The sequence below is a fragment of the Pectinophora gossypiella genome, chromosome 15, assembly GCF_024362695.1.
Source record: "Pectinophora gossypiella chromosome 15, ilPecGoss1.1, whole genome shotgun sequence".
Classification (NCBI taxonomy): Eukaryota; Metazoa; Arthropoda; class Insecta; order Lepidoptera; family Gelechiidae; genus Pectinophora; species Pectinophora gossypiella.
This window is the reverse complement of record NC_065418.1, coordinates 2,783,271-2,805,046: the sequence shown is the minus strand read 5'-3', so window position 1 is coordinate 2,805,046 and position 21,776 is coordinate 2,783,271. Positions and strand designations below refer to the sequence as shown.

Here is a 21,776-nt window from a genome sequence, read left to right as displayed (position 1 = left end):
CTGATGACAGGTGCGGGCTAAACCCTTTGTTCCACCATACAGACAAATATAATATCTGAATACGATCCCTTTTGCTTCCCTAGCAGGATCAACTATTCATTAATTATGTAATATGAGCTGAAAACGTGAAGCGAAGGCAACAATGTTTTTGTGCACTTACTGTAGCTATAGGTATCAATGCTTACATAGGTACTATAGGTCACCTCAGAGGGTACAAATAACCACAAGACAACTTGTATTTACACTTTGTGGTGTTAAAGCCTGACTTTTAAATCGGATTAAAGCCTTCAGCACTCCCCATTTAATTTTATCCGACCAAGTAAGCAGTTAATGCCACTTGCGGCAAATCTACAATAAATTATGTCGAAGAAAACCTAAAAATGAAACGATTAATGATAGAACGAACTTAGAACGCCGTCTATTTTTCTGTAAAACTGGTAAAACCTTTCAGCAACTGCAAAACATCACGATAAACCAGTTTCGCTACATCTCGTGCGTACAAGAAGTCCAGATGAGCGAAATTCTCATAAGGTACAATATGGAACGTGAAATGATTCCTGAGTTTGGCCATGAGTATCTCCAAATCTTGCCGATCAGCCACCCAATCCGCAAGTGCATGGAATATTGCCATCGGCACTGTTATCTTCTCCACTTCATAACGGGGCGGCTCTCTATATCCATACATTTCTACATTGTCCAGTTTATAATCGAATCTTCGAAAATATCCAGATTCTATGCTCTGCGCGAAGTGCTCAAGTTGCTTAGTAGCTGCACCACCAGGAGAGTGATTATTGATCGTAGCCAGAGCTCTATAATTCAACTGGGCATTATCGAATCCCATGAAGAGAAACATTATATTGTTACAAAGGATGTTTTTTATGATATTCCCGTTGCAGAAAACAGCTTTAAGCACGGCTGTAAGTGGGTCGTTATGTGATATTGATGGCCCTAAAACCTTCCGCATTATGGAGTTGTCATCTTGAGCGAAAGGGGCAAGATACTGGAATAGAGGACTGGTGGTGTGAGACATCCAGGCGACTGGAGCCAAAGCGACCATAAAGGATATCTTCTTGTTATATTCTGGCAACTCAGAGCAAAGGACGAAGAAGGCCGTTGTACCCTAAAAATAAATAAAATAATAAATTTTACTAACCTAGAGGTTTACTCCTAAATGAAACTGTAATACCGGTAAAGATACGTTTTTATCGTTGAAAAAAGACAGAAAAGGCATTGCTTCTAATATTTAACAAGACTTTATAAAAGGGTTTAGTTTCAAACACAAGTTAAATGAGAAAAAGTATCAAGATAGTAACATAATTACCTGAGAATGCCCGATATATATGAGATTTGGCTTTTCGTTTAACTCCAATATGTAGTCTATCACCGCTGGCAGGTCGTATCTTCCTATTTCATCCCAACTGAAGTTCCAGAACGCTTCATCATCAGGCGATAACCTTACATGTTGTTGACAGTGCTTGTTTCCACGAGCATTGCCTATCCACACATCATATCCTGCATCTGCTAGCAAGTACGCTAACCCAGTGTCAGGTCCTGTCACCACCCAATCATCAGAATTTGATAAAAATCCATGCTCCAAGTACACGATGGTACCGTTACTTGGAATCCTAAATATCTTCAGAATATATCCATCTCTGGTTGTCACATAATGCGTCTCGGATTTGTAACCATATTTTTTTAAAAGTTGAGTGATGTTTAAATCTTGATCACCTGTTTTGACACCTTCTTCGTATTCAGCAATATGGTCTAGGGATATGTCTCCAATTAAGGCTTCAAGAGTGAGTTTGGGCTTGGCAACACTCAGCACTGTGTTTATAAATTCCACTAATTCGTTTCTTCCAGTTGGGACAGAAGTAACTTTCGGGCTGGCATTTGGTTCTAACGCAGTTGTAGAATTGCAAAGAATATCTATAATTTGAGGAACTACCAAAAATGAACGGAAGATTGCAAAATCTGCACAACCAGTTCCCGGCATGGTGGAGACAGTTTTGAAATCGACTCTGAAAGAAAACTGCTTTATCACTCTAAATATCAACTTGTCTTGTCAAAATAATCTCGTGTGAAATTACTAAACGTCTCGCAATAATATTGAATGTGGAATTTAATAACACTAACACTTCTCGTATTTCTGAGGAAATCGCTTGAGGATAAAGACGCCAATTTACACTTCAGAGCGTTTTAGGACGGTTCTCATTCAGTTTCGGACCGCAAAAAAATATATTTGAGAGGTTCACTTAACTTGGGATATTGGGAATAAAACTTCTAAACATTTTATTCCGTTTTATTTTCTGGTCAACGTTTGTTAAAAATATTCAAACCATAACTCGTTTCTTGTGGGACATGAAAGGCTAGAAAAAAAACCCTTGGCCTGGTAACCCGCGGTGGAGCAGCGTGGTGGAGTATGCTCCATACCCCCTTCGATGATTGAGGGGAGGTCTGTGCTCAGTAGTAGGACGTGTATTGACTGTTTAAACCCCGCAAACTAGCGTCTCTCGAGCGTCGACGACTATTTGTGGGGGTCTCTTTATGAATGTATGGCTCGAGATGTAGGCTGAGTTCTTTATAATGCTGAAAGCACGTAGGATTCATTCACTGTCAGGATTTACAGTCATGAGCAATATAATTGGGTACTTTAGGACTCTGTCGCACTAACATATTTGACATTTAGTGAGACTTACAGTTCAATTTGTCAAAAAAGTTAATGTGACAAGGTACAAAAGTGTATACATATTAATGCTCGTGACCGTACCTGGTACTATTTTGTTTGTTTTGAAAAATTCAGTGTGAAAAACATCGAATTTAGGGAATTTTTGCGTTGACAGCGACTCCCCAAACGGCGATTCCCGCTACGTTGAGTCTCTTTACGGCAAGTGGCTTGATGTCGCTCGATTTTTTTTTGTATAGTACAGTCATGGTGAAAAGCTGATTTCCAAACAGTTTTTCAACAATTCATTCTTGGTGGCATCCGATTGAAAACAAAATCATTAATCGACCAAATCCACCTTATCTTATTCGGCCAGGGTATACGCTTCGATTCGATTTCGATGGGTGACCACAAAAAAAAAGTTTTCATCTCGAGCTCCTCCGTGCTTCGGAAGGCACGTTAAGCCGTTGGTCCCGGCTGCATTAGCAATCGTTAATAACCACCAATCCGCACTGGGCTCGCGTGGTGGTTTAAGGCCCGATCTCCCTATCCATCCATAGGGAAGGTCCGTGCCCAGCAGTGGCGTTAATGGGCTGGTGCTGATGATATGCTTCGAAAGAATCCTGATGTAGGTAATTTCAATTTATATAATTATTATAATTATTCATTTTTGAGCATATTACTACGACTGCTATTAATTAAAAAAGAAGCAAGATAGTAATATCCGAGTGTTTTACCAAACACAACAGCTGGTGAAGTCTGTACTATAGAAGCAATTCTATTCTAAGCATAACCTAACTTTGTTTCAAGTATTATGTTTGACAACCGAAATGAGATCCGTACGGAGGACCGTATGACGTAGTTACGTAACATTTTGCACAGAGGAGATATACAAGCAGTGTGGTAACTTCCCTTTCATTTAGACCAGGATTAAAAGCTACAATGCAATATAATGTTAAGGGTAAGGTAGACATCGGGCAGTCAGTTAGTACCTGCCGTTTGTGTTGGTCACTTGGACCCTTATTTTCATACAGAGTGGGAAAAACTTAGGCGTTTACCATTTTCCGAAAAACTAGCCAATCTCGTTGTAGGGTAATCAACATTGCTGTAGAGTAATAAGCTCGCCTCTTTATAATCATTTTATTTTTATGTAACATAACATAACTTCATGCCTCTACCTCCAAAAGGATAGGTCAATGTGTATAGTACAGTCATGGGCAATATAATGTACCCACTTTAGGACTCTGTCGCACTAACATACTTGACATTTAGTGAGACTTACAGTTCAATTTGTCAGAAAAGTTAATGTGACATGGTATCAAAGTGTATACATATTAATGCTCGTGACCGTACATACATCCTCTCCTCGTCAGCTATGTTCAAGTGCCATGTAATAGAGGGCGACCCTATTGACAATCACAAGATATCAATTATTTATTAAATTCAGTACGAAAACTTCAGTACGATCTACTCTGAACCGGGGCGTGCGTGTATGAACCGATTGATGAATGTGGAGGAAACAAGAGAAGTATGTCAGGATCGAAGCAAATGGAATTCCATAGTCTCTGCTTACCCCGGTGGGAAATAGGCGTGAGTTTATAATCATACATACGTATGTAAGTATTAAATATGAATGTGTTTTATGTGTAACTAAATATAACATTTTTTATGTCCTTTATTTTGTGCAATAAGTCATAACATTTGATTGAAATCTGTATGAAGCTATGGTACTGCTTGAATGGTACGTATATTGTGCCATAGATGTCTGTGCCAGTCAGAAAATGTATCGTGGGAACGTATTGACTTCGCTTCGATGTATGCATGAATTAGTACAATTGGAAAACTAAGAAACACAGGATTCATGTTGCTTAGGTAGGATGATTCAGAGTTGATATTGAGTGGAATATCCCACACTGGAGCAGCGTAGTCATAATCATCATCACATAGGAATTACTACGACTTAATGTCATTACACACTGCTTCCCCCTCCGGGTATACAAGCGTGATAATATGTTATATTATTGACCTATAATGCGCACAGGTTAATGAAAATTTCTGATCTCAACCACAATTTTTTAACTGGCTTAAAGCTTGTCTACTTCGAGGTTTTATTAACAAGAAAAACATAAAGATGTGATTAAAAAAGCGCTTACGTAATTTTCATTATAAGACGATGATACAAGCCATCCGAAGCACGGATCTTACTTCCAGACAATCGGGTGATCAGTTTGCAATTTTCTAACCAAACTGGGGATAACAAAGTGATTTATGTGAAACGTCCCGCGATTAGAACCCGGGACCGCCAGATCGTGAGCCCAACGCTCAACCACGGAAGGCGTTATACGATAACATAGTTCAGTATCAAATATAGCAACATGTAAATTCGCTTGGAACTGAAACGGACAAGTAACAAATGGGACAAATCTGTCGGCAGGCGTGACACATCGCACAAGGCTATCCCGTGACAGGTTTGACATAGAAATTGATACCAGGATTCCGGGATGAAGCCAAGTTTCTATCCCAGGATTTATAGCGAGTCGTTGAATTGATAGCAGTTTACTTTCAGATCGACTATTTTTAGGGATAATCATATTGAATATATTATAAAATGTATGTTTTTGTAGCTGTTTTTGATCTATTACAGAAACGACATGTAACCCGGAGGTCTTATGTGCAACCAGTTAATTTATTACTTTGCAAGAAACTGATTGGACTTTTGCACCTTATCGTACCTCTGATTGTCCCAATCGGAGTTATTAATCGAAAATAATTATGCTGTCAGGATATCAGACATGATAATGATATGAAAAAAACATGTCTTTCTGTACAAAGTCGAGAATAGATATTTAAACTTGGAAGATACAAGTTTTACCCAAAACATACACGAAAGATATAGTATCTGGCGGCCTTGCTAAGCAGCAATTTCTTCCACCAACGGTACCTAAAAAGAAATATATGATAAACCACACCAAATTTTATTATAATTTGGTGTGGTTTATCATAACTTACATTACATCATCGCTTATTTAAGAGCCACGCTCTTGTCGGTGCAGCATTCTCCATTCTTGTCTATCAAAGGCCAATTCTTTCACTTCCTTATAAGACACGACGTGCACCTTCTCTCTAATCCGTTCCATGTAATCTCTTCTTGGTCTTTCCTTGCTTTCCTTGTTGCTTCCCTTCTATGATGTTTTAAACATACTTACATGTATATTGCTTCGTGTTTACGTAGTTATTATCATAATGAAAACACATAATACCGTGTTCTTACCGCCTTAAATATCGGGAGTCTCATATCCCTGAATAACGCGGTAAGAACCCGGTGTTATGTGTTTTAAATATACTTACATGTGTTAAAAATAGACAAGCACCTACCTACTCATATGTTTGCTCAACCCGTTCATTAAACCCACCAATGAGTCAACATGGTGCAATTTTGTGTGACTAAACGTTTCCTTTAAAATGTCTCAATAGCCCTTAAGTATATTTTTATAACTTACTATTTCGATATTTCGACGCTAAAATGCAAAAGACGACGACAAAGAAGACGTTTCAAATTTTACCCGACTGCAAAAAGGAGTGTTATTATGACCGCTATGTATATGATATATTATGTTTGACCGCTATGTATTAAGCATTGTAGAATAATTGTAGTCAAGTGATTCAAACCCGATACCAAACTTGCACCAATGTGTTTTAAGCAAAGTTTTCACTAACACAGTTGGCTCGCAGCTCACTACCCAAGTAGCAACCGATTGTCTTAAAAGAGAATTGTAGATATCTTGAAGGCAAGTAGACTAAATCAAACCCTTGTCTTGGATAAGTCTTATAGGTCTCCAAGATATCCCTCAAGATATCTTGAAGATACAGTTTAGTAAAAGTGGGCACATACTTTAACTCTTATACAAGACAGACTTAAGACAACGTTAAGTCAGACTTAAACCCTACTTTAGACAATGTTCTTGCATATTCTAAACTTAGAATTCTTGTAGTATCACTTAATACCAAGAATGTATACTTGAAGATATCTACAATACTTAGTTAAGACTATAGGATTGAATTGCACTGAGTCAATTGTAACTTAACGAAGTAAAACTTCAGGTCATACTAAAACGATTTTTACTTCACGCGTCTTTATTTTAGAATATAATGGCGAACATTTATATTAACACAAGAAATGAAGTCTGTAAGAAAATGGCGTCTAAAATATTTGTTAAGTTGTTTTAACAAAAGGTTATTCTGCCGTTTCACATACAGGAAATTATAAACGCATGATTGTTTCTCGTGTAAAATCGATAGAAAGTGTTAAAAAACAGAAGGGCCTTTAATATACCAGAAAAATAATAATAAAATTTGGCTTGATTATACAGCAAATAAAAAAAATGGTGACATATAGTATAGAGAAATTCATTTTCTATTAATATGTGACAGCTGAATGCAGTAATTGTTACTACAACAGAAATATATATTAATTTACTTCAGTTTTTGACGATAATATTGTCAAAAAAATATTACATGTTTTCTTCCTGTAAGTGCAAAATGGCGTTAAGTAATATTTTTCTAAATGAAGTAAGACTTTAGAAACAATTGATTTCGTAAGAATCAGTTTAGAAAAGTAAAGTCAAGTTGCACTTCATCAAGTACTAGTTAAGATAAATTTTACTTCAATTGTCTAGGAGTATACCAACTTAAGACAAAAAGTATTTAGTGAATTCCTACTTAAAACTCTTATATCTAAAGTGATCCTCTATTTTGATTTAGTAAAGTAATGTCGTAAAATCATGTTTGTTTATTCTGTGCCAGAATCATCTATGTAACAAGTAACAATTAAAATCGAACAAGCTTAAAACCTATGGAAAGTATGTTTGTTTGAGAGGTAAGTTTTTCGACTCGTGGAAGATAAAAAAATATTGTTATGCTGAGTTCTTACTTGGATAGGAATGTGATTTACTTAATTATTTAATATTTATCACAATTTTGAACTAACAAACATAAACTCAATTTGCTAATGAGTCTCCGCGCATACATTCTCATAGGTACCTACATGGTTCGCTGACGCAAAGTAGGTACGATCACCGCGCTTCTAATTGCCAACGGAAACAATGTGATTATTGTAAAAATTAACGAGTATCCGTTGAATATTGTATATACGAAGAACCCTTGCAATTTGATTAACGTCGTGTGTGTGCGCGGTAGTTTCTAATCCCACCTAAAACATTATTGTTAAAAAAGGCGGCCAAATTCCCGATGTCTTTATCAAGCTAAAAAAATAAAGGAATCGAATCTAATGCCCACTTTAAATGCATTTAACCATACACAAAACTTAAAATAGATAATAATATGTTTTGTTTATGATTGTGAATAAAGCTTAGTTAAAAATAGGTACATTTTTAAAATTATTAAAAGAAAGAATGAAAGAAAAGTATCTAGACACGCGTTAGCATGTCAAGCCAAGTTCAAGAAATAGAACTGGCGAGCCGCACCGTGTGTATTATTACACGAACCATTTGGAGCCACTTTTGACCCCCTCATAAATCAAAAACTATTTCACATAAACGTATCAAATTTGGCTCATATATTGAGACTTGTAAGATACATATAAGTGTTCTGAATTTCATAAGCTTATCTCAAACGGTTATTTAGATATTAATGTCCAAAATCCTCATTTTTATCATTGACTGACTGACTGACTCATTTTTATCAAAACTCTAACCCAGTTCCAGATGACCTAGAGAGTTAAAATTTGGTATGCAGATAGGTAATTAGATGAATATAAAGGAAAAAATAAAAAAACTGGCAACTTTTTAATAATTAGATTCTATCATGAACGCTTAACATAAATACCTAATTAGTGCCTGTACCTAACTATAGATGTAAGAATCAGTAAGTAATCAAAACTCATGACAGCCGGTCTTTTTGTGGTAGGTATGTAGAATAACTTAACATAACATACAATCACGCCTATATGCCCTATCGGGGTAGGCAGAGCACTAAGTGATCATAAAACCACTTGATGCCACATTCGACAAGTACTTTAAGGGTAGGTAAGCAAGTTGGAACATGTGTTTAGCGGTGATAGGTTGTCAGCTTTTCGCCCACGATACAACACAACTCTCATCCATTTTACTGGCTAATTATTTTTTTTTAACTTAACGTGAATCTTAAACGAGTTTAATAGGTATTCAAATGTTTTATACCTATAAAGTCGACGTTTAGTTTTGAATTTGTCCTTTTAAAAGGACCCACGCGTTACGAAGATATGTACTTACCTACAATAAGACAGACCTTAGGCTACAATATATTATCTTATGTTATAAGAAGATATGATATGTTATACTGTTACTTATAAATAAATTTCAAGACTGACTATTGAACTTGGCATCCATTTAGATCTCACTTCTTTTGTCGTTGAAGTCAACAACCAAAGCATTTATCATAATATTGAACTTGGCTCTCATTTCACATTTATGTTTTTGATTGGATTTATTTATTATTAGACTAATAGGTACCTAATTTTATATTTGAACTTAGCAGGTTTTAATATAAAACTCGATTTTTCATGGTGTAGTGTTGCCGTGCGCTTAGACTAGGTTAGACTAGCTTAGTCATTTTTGAGAAGATTTGTGCGAGACGTAGGTACCTGGGCCGCCACACGCTGGATCGGATTTGAAAAACAGGAACTTACGATTTTTTTGCCAAAATTAAATGATTGTGTTATACCAATCGATATAAAAAAAATGATGGCAATGAAGAAGATATCGCATCGCTAACAAAAACAGTGGGATGTGCATTATCACAGGTTAATTTTCTGTATTTAATATTCTGCCTTCGAAAACCACCAGATCCTGTTATTATTTGGACTTCATCCATCTTTCTGCTTGCTTCTATTTCGATTTTATCGTCCATTGAATAGACTTTTCTTATGTTTTACTTATTGTAGTCAAAAACGAATAAAACAGTCTTGTATAGGAGCAACAAATAATAAAAATTGCCTTAAGTATATCTAGGCAATCAATTTTTACTTTACAAGACTAAACTGATACTTCACTAAATCAATTTAGTGTTAAGTGAGCCTTTAAATAATCTGAGTAAAGTAAAAGAATACTTGTAGACTTAACAGTAGGCTGAGATAAGACTAAATAGTTTTGTGAATACTTAACTTGGTTTTGTGTATTCTAAATTATCTAAAGTAGGATTTGTTGAAAACTATATAGTATTAAAGAAGGAAATGAATTTATGAAGTCCTAATAAGTCCTATTTGATTTGGATAAATCTCACTTTAGCTTAAGTTTAGACATATATGACTTAACCACAATTCTTGATTGCTACTTGGGTACCTACCTATCACATTGGTCTTGTGATCAGAAAGGTCGTGAAGTGTGGGTAGTTCGTCTTGCGATGGATGTACCTCTGACTACCCCAATAGGGATATAGTCGTGGGCTAATGTTATGTTGTTACTCACAATGTGTACTTACTCTCTTCAGCCCAACTGTTTACTTTAGTAGTCGTGAACTTATAATACGTAAAAATTAAAAGAAATTTATATCGAGTAATTTCAAGAAATGCCATTTCAATAAAAATAATTGAAAATGAACCTTTGAACAAAATTTAGTCAAATTAGAAATAAAAATACATTTTATTCTGTAATTTAATCTAATTTTGTATAAAAACTCCATTAAAATCAAAACATCAACAGGAAATGTGTAATTTCACTTACGAGCAATTACACAGTAATTATATTTATAAACTTTATTTACTTGCTATAAATTTTACGTGGTCGAGATTTCAAATTCAAGTCTGTGAGAACTTGATAGAAGCAAATCAAAACAAGGCCATTTCTGCTTGCTTTTAAAAAAAGAAACTTTGATACTATAAGTATTTTTGTGTTAGACGACTAATGAGGACTACTACATTGTTTTTTATTATAAATAATATATAAATAAAACTAATAATTATTAATAATAAAAAGTTTCTTTTATGTTTTTCAGTTTATCGCTTTCCCGGTGTGCTGTGCTGTACTGAAAAGATTTCTACTAGAAATAAGCTGGACTGTTTGTCTGTCTTGTGTTAGTCTAATTATTTTTATATCCTGTTCTATGTGCTATAAATTGTTAAATAAAATAAATAAATAAACAAATCAATAAATTGTTAAATGGCATATGATAGACAAGAACGGAGAATATTATACGTACAAGAGCGTGGCTCTTAAATTAATGAATAATAAACGGGAACGACTTTTATGTACATATTATAAATAAATAAATAAAAAATAAATAAATAAATTATAGGTACCTACTATCTGACTCCAAGGTGCTCCAAGCTAAATATACAATAAGTCATCATCTCCCTAGCTTTATCCCGTTTTCCACAGGGTCCGTCTACCTAACCTGAAGATTTGACAGGTCCGGTTTTTTACAGATGCCTTTACAGAAGTCTACCCTTCCAACCCGCGAAGGGAAAACTAGCCCAATACAGGTTAGTTCACATAGGTATCTCCGTTTTCCTTCAACGCTGAGCACGTAATAATCATTTATGATCCAAATATGAATTCGAAAACAAATTCAACAATCATTGGTTTAGCCCTGTGCTAGATTCGAACCTGCAACCTCAAAGTTAGAGGCAAGCGTTCTACCAACTGGGCTACCACGGGTTATCCAAATCTACAATAAGTAATTACAAAAAACTTTTTCGTACGTCAAGTTTAACGTCTCTCATTTTACATCGCCCATTAACATTTTACGATCTTTTATAAACTTTTCGCGATAACATGTGACTTTGCAGATATAAAAGGCATAAAAACAATAAAGGGTTTTAAAAAGTTACATTTAACACAGATAACTCACTCCATCTCTATAGCGTGTAGATTTATTAATTTTATCTTATCTAGCCTAAAGTGTCCCACTGCTCATTGTCACCTACGAAACCAAAGCCAACCCCACCTGCACGTTAGTACTTCCTGCTGAACAACAGACGGGACTCTGGCGAAACGTATGGCTAACTGAGGCTTGTGTAAATCTACACTAAAGGCTCGGTTATTATTATTATTTGAAAATTGTGAGGGTCGGACTGAAAAACAGCCCGAGAGATCACTGCGACCGCGACAGATCTATTGTGACCTTTAGGGGGGGGTTAGGGGGTTTTAACCCTACATTTAAAAATCCTCCTCTAGACCGATCCGTTCGAAGAGATCCAACATCTTTTTGGGAGAAAGCTCCATGACTACCTGAGGATCCATTATGTGGCCCCCAAGTGTACGGCTTCTACTATGTATGAGAGCCTTACAGCTGCACAGCAGATGTAGTGGCGTCTCATCTTCCCCTAAGCAGAATCTGCATAAGGGAGACTCGGTCAGCTCCATTCTGTGTAGGTGCTTATTGAGCCTGCAATGCCCCGTGAGGGCTCTTATTAATATCCTAACCTGCCCCCTAGTAAAGGCTCGGTTAGTGCAGTCGGTGTCAAAGCAGGACATCGACTTAGAGCGACGGCGGAAGAATGTCCAGAACATCAACGGCGGCGCTCCAATGTCGCATCAGCAGCCTTACTGCTTACCTGCCAATTTGTCTAAACCCCTCCAAACAAATATTACCACTTCCAATAATGTTAGGCCCTCAGTGCCCGGCAGCCTTGGGCGCCTTGCTGATGACGGTTGGCAAGGTGATACTGAAGCAGGGGGTGCTAAAATCCCCGTGCGCGATCGCTTCTCCGTCAAACGACCTGTGCTAAACCCAAAACGGACACCGAAATTTTATTAAAAAAATAAATACATGCCTCACGCGGCATTTCAATGGTTTTTAATTTATTGTAAATGTAATTGTAATTTAGATTTATTTTATACCTGGTGTTAGTGATATCGTATTAAATATCAGGGGGATGATTCAGCTCATGATTCTGAGCTAATAACAAGTGGGATTTTTCGTCGCAAAATTCATGATTTTCTTTGTGTTTTCTTAGATAATTTTCAACTCTATACTTTCGCGATAGACTTGATATAATTCAAGTTATATCTAGGTACTCTAGAGCATCAGAGTTTCGCAACATTACATATCAAAAATAACACTGCACTGAACCAGACGGACAACTTGACCGGTTCTTGATGTAGTGATGAGGGGCCGCCGAGATTGTGTTATGAAATACCTACTTACTTACTGTTAGTTGTAACTTAGTGCTCGTTTTTGTTGGCTAGAAAGGAAAGAGGAATGATCCGAAGCAAGCAACCCTATTTTTTTTCGAAAGCCTATTCAAACAGTGACAACTATGAACTGGTCCCATCGTGGTAGTCGATGACGTTATGTCACGGTCCCCTCTCGTACTATCATATTTTGTCAGCGAATAATAGTTGAAATAGTACTCAATAATTGGTGCCCACTTAAATCCGCGTAGTGCCTATCACCAGACATTTCTTTCCCGCGTATTTTAAAAATAAAATAACATATAAAGGTGACCAGTAATAGCCTCCGTGGTCTAGTGGTTAGAGCGTTAGGCTCACGATATAGAGGTCCGGGTTCGATTCCCGATGGGGACATTGTCGAAATCACTTTGTGAGACTGTCCTTTGTTTGGTAAGGACTTTTCAGGCTTGAATCACCTGATTGTCCGAAAAAGTAAGATGATTCCGTGCTTCGGAGGGCACGTTAAGCCGTTGGTCCCGGCTATTAGCCGTAAAAACACCTCCACCAACCCGCAGTGGAGCAGCGTGGTGGAGTATGCTCCATACCCCCTCCGGTTGATTGAGGGGAGGCCTGTGCCCAGCAGTGGGACGTATATAGGTAGTTTATGTATGTATGTATGGTGACCAGTAAAGCCTACTACCTACCCGTAATCCTCTTAACAGCACGAGTAGAATCGAGTGGGGCAATTTTCCTGCTATTTTTGATAATTATAATGAGACAATCTACAACCGTCCAATGTGTTAGAAATGACACAATCTCTTTGTGGGTGTTACGACACACCTAAAGATAAGCAGCTGGTTGAATCACGCATTAAATAATAAGACCATAACATAGACAGCGTGAAGGTACACTTCTCACCACTGCGCACGCCGCACAGGCCTCCTCAGAGCGCGTATGGAGCATACTCCACAATGGAACGTACTTTCATCATCTGCTAGCATTATCCCGTTTTTCACAGGGTCATAGCCTAACATAAAGATTTTGAATTGACAGGTCTATTTTTTACAGAAGGGACGGCCTGTCTAACCTCTATAATATACATTCTTCTCCAAACATTTCAAGTGTTATGTAAACTATCTATTCAGTTTTACTTCTGAATTCTACATCTTAGTTCACCTCTATTACGTATTGTTGGTGTTTAGAAAGGTTTCGGCTCTGTTGCAAATATAAATCGTAATTCTTGTTTCAATTGTTTTATTATTTAAACAGCTCTAGGGCGGGTGGTGAAAATGTTTTATTTATTTTTAATTTTATTTTTATTTATTTCACACCCTCCACACAGAACAGCCTCCGTGGTCTAGTGGTAAGAGCGTTAGGCTCACGATCTGGAGGTCCGGGTTCGATTCCCGATGGGGACATTGTCGAAATCACTTTGTGAGACTGTCCTTTGTTTGGTAAGGACTTTTCAGGCTTGAATCACCTGATTGTCCGGAAAAGTAAGTTGATTCCGTGCTTCGGAGGGCACGTTAAGCCGTTGGTCCCGGCTATTAGCCGTAAAAAACACCTCCACCAACCCGCAGTGGAGCAGCGTGGTGGAGTATGCTCCATACCCTCTCCGGTTGATTGAGAGGAGGCCTGTGCCCAGCAGTGGGACGTATATAGGCTATTTATGTTTATGTTATGTTTTTTATTTATTTATTTACAGACTTTGTGGTCTAGAGGTTAAAGCGGCAGAAGCGGCAAAGGTTAGGTTAGGTTAATCTTCTTAGGCTTCTTCTTCTTATCGTGTGGGTTATGAGGTGGATTACCAACCACATCAAACCTGGTGTCAGGGTTATTATTGAGCCGCCAAAGGCCCCTGACATGGCTCATGTAACGACTACATACTTACATCAGTAAGTAGTAACAGGAACCGACAGCTTAACATGCCTTCAGAAGCACGGATCATCTTACTGTCGGGCAATCAGGTGATCAGCCTGTAATGTCCTAACCAAACTAGGGATTACAAATGATTTGAATTGTTTTAAATAATGTGTGTGTTGTTAAAATTATGATTTGTTTATGTATTTTAATGTGTGTTCATACAAATATTTTATGCAGTAACTAAATTTTAATAACAAATCATTATCACAATCAAACCCCGACATAATAACACATAAAGTAGGGTATAAAATATCTAAATAAGATAATTATTTGCGCATGAGTTGTGCAACTAGTACGGCGACCCTAGCAGGGCGGTTTACGAAAGTTGCAAGTCAATTAAACGCGGTAGACAGACCACTGGAGTTGGTACGCGCACGGGTGTGCCAACATGTGTGACCCTAAACTCAGATCGACGAGAATCGGCGCGTGCGCAGCGAAAATACAACATACATGTACGGTCACGAGCATTCATATGTATACACTTAACTTAACATTAATATGTATACACGTACCATGTCACATTAACTTTTTTGACAAATGAAACTGTAAGTCTCATTAAATGTCAAATATGTTAGTATGACAGGGTTCTAAAATGGGTACATAATGACTTATGACTGTATACATAAACTCAAATCAGATCCAGGATGTTTTAAATAAAGGTTAGGTTAGTAAGTAATTAGGCGAGCATCTATGAAGTCTTTGATGAGAGTGGAATTCCGTAGTTTCTGCCTACCCCAACAGGAAATGGGCGTGGTCTTATGTTTCTTTGTATGCATTAACTCAAACCTATTTCCAACCGGGGTAAAGAGAGACTATGAAATTATATTTGTTTCGATCCTGACACACTTCCCTTGCTTCTGTAACATTAGTCATTCCAAAAAAAAAAATACAATAATTTTACTTTAATAAAGAACCTTTATTCCTCCCACTGCTAGCCACAGACTTCTCTATCAACCGGAGGAGATATGGAGTATTCTTTCTCATGCTGTTCCACTGTGGGTTGACAGAGTAGGTAGTCCTAGAATTATCCCGTTTTTCACGGAGACAAACTTGAAGATTCGGATTTGACAGGTCCATTTTTTTATAGAAGGTACTACCAATTAGGTCTTTCGACTCTAGGGGAAAACCAGCTCAATAATAGGTTAGGTCACATACCTCATTTCTCGGGTATGTGGGTTTCCTCACAACGTTTTCCTTCACCTGAGGTAGTGTATTGCACTGATGTATTAGCGGTGAAATTGACAGTGAACGGTTTCAGGGCATTACATTACATTTCTTTTGCCGATGGCCCCGGTTACTACTTACTGATGTAAGTGAGTAATCGTTACATGAGCCATGTCAGGGGCATTGGGCGGCTAAATAATAACCCTGACACCAGAGTTGCTGAGGTTGGTATTCCACCTCACAGCCTACACGATAGAAGAAGAAGAAGACCGAAAAGTACACGACGAGCCAAATGCAATAGGCTTATTTCTCTCGCACGTTTTATAATATACGAAACACTATAAAGTATGCAGAAAATATTCACACAGCCAATACACACATTCACCATTATAAAGCGCATAAGTGACATGCGCAAGAGCATATAAGCGACAGCGCGCACCCGGCGTGCGCACTATCATCGATCGACCGCGCTCAGGACCATATTTACGCACGGATTGCGCGCAAGCGCACGAATAGATCTAATAGTGACAGTAAACGTCCAAAATGAAGTTAACGGTGCGTCTTTTTTGTTCTATTATGGTTTTATTATTTTAGTTAAATATTATTGTGTAACTTGTGAAAGTTTGTGGTGAAGAAGCTTCGCGACTAGTTGTTTGAGTGCATCACTTGTGTTTTGTTCTATTTTAGTTGTACATTAGAATGTTTATGTTACGTTAAAGTGTAGGTATTTCGCTGATGATGATCATTGGTTTGATGACCGCTGCTATTAAGAATAGAATTATTTTAGTGCGTACACTATATTTTGTAGTGTTAGACAAATTATTATCATCCCAAGACGGCTATAAAAAGCGGCTATTTCACAATAGAACACCATGGTCTCTTCATTTATCATGTGGGTTGTGAAGTGGATTACCAACCTCATCAACCCTGTCAGGATTATTATTGATCCACCAAAGGCCCCTGACATGACTCATGTAACGACTACGTTCTTACATCAGTAAGTAGTAACCGGAACCACCGGGAACGTGCCTTCCACGGACCATCTTACGTTTAGACAATCAGGTGATCAGCCTGTAATGTCCTAACCAAACTAGGGATCACAAAGTGATTTTTCTGATATGTACCCACTGGTATTCGAACCCGAGGTCTCCGGATCGTGAGCACAACGCTCAACCACTGGACCACGGAGGCCGTTAACACCATGAACATCATGGTGGCGTGGTCTTGTTCGTTGCGCAACCAAGAAGACACTACCATGGTTGAGCCATCATGGTGTCCTAGTGAGATAGAGCCCTAAGGGATTATAATTCAAATAAAAAATAAAACATTATTACTTACTTCTTTTTTCGAAGTCTGTTAAAATATACATTCGGCAAAAACATGAAAAAAAATAATCTGTGCAGGTAGCGTTACTTCTGCTAGCTGCTGTAAGCCAGGCCGCAGAGGAGCAATCATCTTCTAGAAGTAGTGCACCTTCTAGAAGTAAACAGAAGACAACGCAGAGTAACACTGAGAAGCGAGCGCTGGTAGAAGGAAACGCGGGAGTAGAGAAAAGAACTCCTGCTGTTCCTAACGGTAAGCTTTTTTAAGATTTTATACATACCCTAAGTACATAACATGAACACCCTATATACGCCCCACTGCTGGGCACTGGTCTTCCCTCAATCAACCGGAGGGGGTTGTAGGAGGTGTTTTGGGCTAATATCCCGGGACCAACGGCTTATCATGCCTTCCGAAGCACAGAATCATCTGACTTTTTCGGACAATCAGGTGATTCAAGCCTGAAAAGTCCTTACCAAACAAAGGACAGTCTCACAAAGTGATTTCATCGGGAATCGAACCCGGACCTCCAGATCGTGAATCCGACGCTCTCACCACTAGACCACGGAGGCTGTTCCTAGACCCTCAGGATACCACTATTTTTTTAATGTGGCTTATTGTAGGTTTGCCTCAGGGATCGCATTAGATGTAAATGACCCACGAACACTTTTATCATGGCTTTTATACATTTGATAATTTATATACAATCTCTTTAGTTTATAAGAATTTCTATGTTTTATTCTTCTACTTCAATCAACCGGAGGGGGTATGGAGCATACTCCACCACGCTGCTCCACTGCGGTTGATTGAGGGGAGGCCTGTGCCCAGAAGTGGGACGTATATAGGCTTTTTATGTATGTGTATGTATGTATTATTCTACTTATATGGTTTGATTGTCGTTTGTCTTTTTTCTTCAAATTTTTCGCTCTCACTAAGAACGGTCGTTGTTTTTAAGTTCCTTTTTATTTTCGCTTTTATTTTAAGTATGTATTTTCCTTTTCTTTTGTGTAATTATTTAGTAAAAGGGTCATACGTTTAGTTTTCCTTTTTATTTCCGTTCACTCGCTGCCGACCATTTGCAAGGGAGTTCTGAGGGCTCTGGCTCGGGACAAAAAGTAATATTATCGATTAAGCCGTGGTAGCCCAGTTGATAAAACGCTTGCCTCTCACTCTGAGGTCGCAGGTTCGAATCCAGCACAGGCGTAAAGCAATGATTGTCGAATTTGTTTTCGAATTCATGTTTGGGTCATAAATTATTATCACATGCTCAGCAGTAAAAATAACAGTACAATTGGCGGCATTATTGCTCTAAGCAATTTCTTCCAGGCGACCAGAGACAGGAATATTTTTGTTTTGCTTTCAACTATCGATAGGCAACAGGAATCGTAATGAGACAACAGAGAATACATATATTTTACTTTTTTATTTATTATATTATTTTTGATACCTATGCCATACCTAGGACACTTCATACTTACACACTCGTTTTACACAGACACTACACATTAACTTTATCGTACACGCGCATCTGTGTGTGTGACGTCTATTCAAGTCTAAACTATCTTCGAAGGGGGTGAGGTAAACCTAGCTCAGACGCTGGTGGGGAGCGGAGAGTTGCCGTTCTATACGTAGCATCAACAAAAACAATCTCTCACAGTCCTTATTTATAAGCATGTAGAACCTGTGACATTTCACGGAATATTCATTAAATAGTTTGTTCCGAACCATCTCTTTGCCCTGTTACTACAAATTACTGAGTGGAATAAAGGTCGTCTATTAAGGAATAAAAGTCCCAAGACTAAGTATAGAATCTTAGCATGCGTAAATATTTAGTAGAAGATAATAACTGAGATTTAAATTTGAGACGACTATCTAGAATAAAACAATACTGCTAAAGTGAATTCCAAAATTAGAATAAAGAATGGGTGTACAGTCACGAGCATTAATATGTATACACTTTTGTACCATGTCACATTAACTTTTTTGACAAATTGAACTGTAAGTTTTACTAAATGTCAAATATGTTAGTGAGACACCAAGTGGCTTTTACCAAGATTCAACATACCCTTTCATCCGACTTTTTTTTTACCTTTGATGGATTTGTAAAGTAACTGGTAGTTGGAAATTAGCCTATTGATGCGGAGCGGGGAGTTACCATTCTACACGTACAGTCATGAGCAACATAATGTACCCACTTTAGGACACTGTCGCACTAACATATTTGACATTTAGTGAGACTTACAGTTCAATTTGTCAAAAAAGTTAATGTGACATGGTACAAAAGTGTACATACATATTAATGCTCGTGACTGTACACCCATTCTTTATTCTAATTTTGGAATTCACTTTAGCAGTATTGTTTTATTCTAGATAGTCGTCTCAAATTTAAATCTCAGTCATTATCGAAATATTTTTTTATGAATAGAAGAATTGCTATATTTGATCGATTGTGAAAATACAATACCTATAGATAACACGTCATCATCACCAGCCCATTAACGTCCACACTGCTGGGGCACGGGCCTTGCCTATGGATGGACAGGGAGATCGGGCCTTAAACCACCACGCGGGCCCAGTGCGGATTCGTGGTTATTAACGACTGCTAATGCAGCCGGGACCAACGGCTTAACGTGCCTTCCGAAGCACGGAGGAGCTCGAGATGAAAACTTTTTTTTGTGGAAAGTTGCTTAACTTCAACAATCGCAGACCGAGCGTGTTTACCGCTGCGCCACCGACCTCCTCAAGTAGATAACACGTAACGTAACATAACCTCACAACTATATCCCAATGGGGTAGTCAGAGGTACATCCATCGTAAAATCAACTAAGTACCCACACGTCACCGAGCTTTCTATACCACCAACGTGATATTATTAATTAGATACTATTGTGAGCCGTGGCAGCCCAGTTGGTAGAACGCTTGACTCTCAATTTGAGGTCGCACGTTCGAAGCCCAGCATAGGCCTAAAAAACCAATGATTTTCGAATGTTTGGATCATAAATTGTTACCACGTGCTCAGCGGTGAAGGATTATCGTGAAGAAACTCACGTTCCCGAATGCGTTTCGGAGGTATGCCACCTAACCTATATTGGGCTGGTTTACCCTTCGCGGGTTGGAAGGTCAGACAGGCAGTTGCTTCTGTAAAAAACCGGACCTGTCAAATCTTCAGGTTAGGTAAGCGGACCCCGTGCAAAACGGGATGACGCTAGGGAGATGAATAAAATACTATCAATTTGACTAGATAATATTAATTTGAATACTAATTAAATTCTGTATGTTTCTTCATTTAAATATTTTTTGTCAAGGAATTAGTTATTTTTTTAGTCTTTTATTTATTTAAGGGCACAAAAAAAAAACATAAACAGCCTATATACGTCTCACTGCTGGGCACAGGCCTCCCCTCAATCAACCGGAGGGGGTATGGAGCACACTCCACCACGCTGCTCCAATGCGGGTTGGTGGAGGTGTTTTTACGGCTAATAGCCGGGACCAACGGCTTAACGTGCCCTCCGAAGCACGGAATCATCTTACTTTTTCGGACAATCAGGTGATTCAAACCTGAAAAGTCCTTACCAAACAAAGGACAGTCTCACAAAGTGATTTCGACAATGTCCCCATCGGGAATCGAACCCGGACCTCCAGCTCGTGAGCCTAACGCTGTAACCACTAGACCACGGAGGCTGTACTTAAGGGCTTTTAACAAAAATTATTATAATTATTATTTTGCAGCACTGCCGTCTCCAACACCGGGCATAGAGTACGCAGACTCCAAAGAACTTCACACCGACAAATCTCCGCAACAAGTAAGCATATTTTCATCTTTTATTCTTATAAATTATCACATCACTCAGTACGTTTGTTATGTTTGAATCCGTGTTAGCCCAGTTGGTAGATCGCTTGCCTCTCACTTTGAAGTCGCAAGTTTGAATCCAACACAGGCCTGAACCAATGATTGTCGAATTTGTTTTCGAATTAATGTTTGGATCATAAATGATTATCACGTGCTCAGCGGTAAAGGAAAACATCGTGAGGAAACTCACATTTCCGAGAAATGCATTTTCGGAGGTATGTGATGTGACATAACCTAGATTGGGCTGGTTTTTCCAACCCGGAAGGTCAGGTAGACAGTCGATTCAGTAAAAAACCGGACCTGTCAAGTCATCAGGTTAGGTAAGCGGACCCTGTGAAAAACGGAATAATGCTAGGGAGATACTTATGGTAGATTTGGCTTGGACCACCTTGGAGTCAGAAAGTAGTTATAATAATATGTGTCTATATGTTTGTTTATCTATATGTTTGTTGACAGCCTCCGTGGTCTAGTGGTTAGAGCGTTAGGCTCACGATGTGGAGGTCCGGGTTCGATTCCCGATGGGGACATTGTCGAAATCACTTTGTGAGACTGTCCTTTGTTTGGTAAGGACTTTTCAGGCTTGAATCACCTGATTGTCCGAAAAAGTAAGATGATTCCGTGCTTCGGAAGGCACGTTAAGCCGTTGGTCCCGGCTATTAGCCGTAAAAACACCTCCACCAACCCGCAGTGGAGCAGCGTGGTGGAGTATGCTCCATACCCCCTCCAGTTGATTGAGGGGAGGCCTGTG

The 21,776-nt window shown here is 38.3% G+C and overlaps 2 protein-coding genes across 2 annotated transcripts in view; one reads left to right on the top strand and one right to left on the bottom strand.

The window, feature by feature from the left end:
- Nucleotides 1–418: 418 nt before the first annotated feature.
- Nucleotides 419–1,993, bottom strand: LOC126373434 (lipase 3-like). The gene is made up of 2 exons (XM_050019592.1): nt 1,322–1,993; nt 419–1,120 (listed from the first exon to the last, which is right to left on the bottom strand). The coding sequence occupies exons 1-2, from the start codon at nt 1,991–1,993 to the stop codon at nt 419–421; spliced, it is 1,374 nt and encodes a 457-aa protein (XP_049875549.1).
- Nucleotides 1,994–16,322: 14,329 nt separating this feature from the next.
- The window catches only part of LOC126373131 (transcription factor SPT20 homolog), a 41,259-nt gene continuing 35,805 nt past the window's right edge, over nt 16,323–21,776 (top strand). Inside the window, exons 1-3 of the mRNA XM_050019153.1 lie at nt 16,323–16,413; nt 17,262–17,433; nt 20,908–20,981. Coding sequence (XP_049875110.1) covers nt 16,402–16,413; nt 17,262–17,433; nt 20,908–20,981 — 258 coding nt within the window. The 5' untranslated portion in view covers nt 16,323–16,401. The remainder of the gene's footprint in view (nt 16,414–17,261; nt 17,434–20,907; nt 20,982–21,776) is intronic.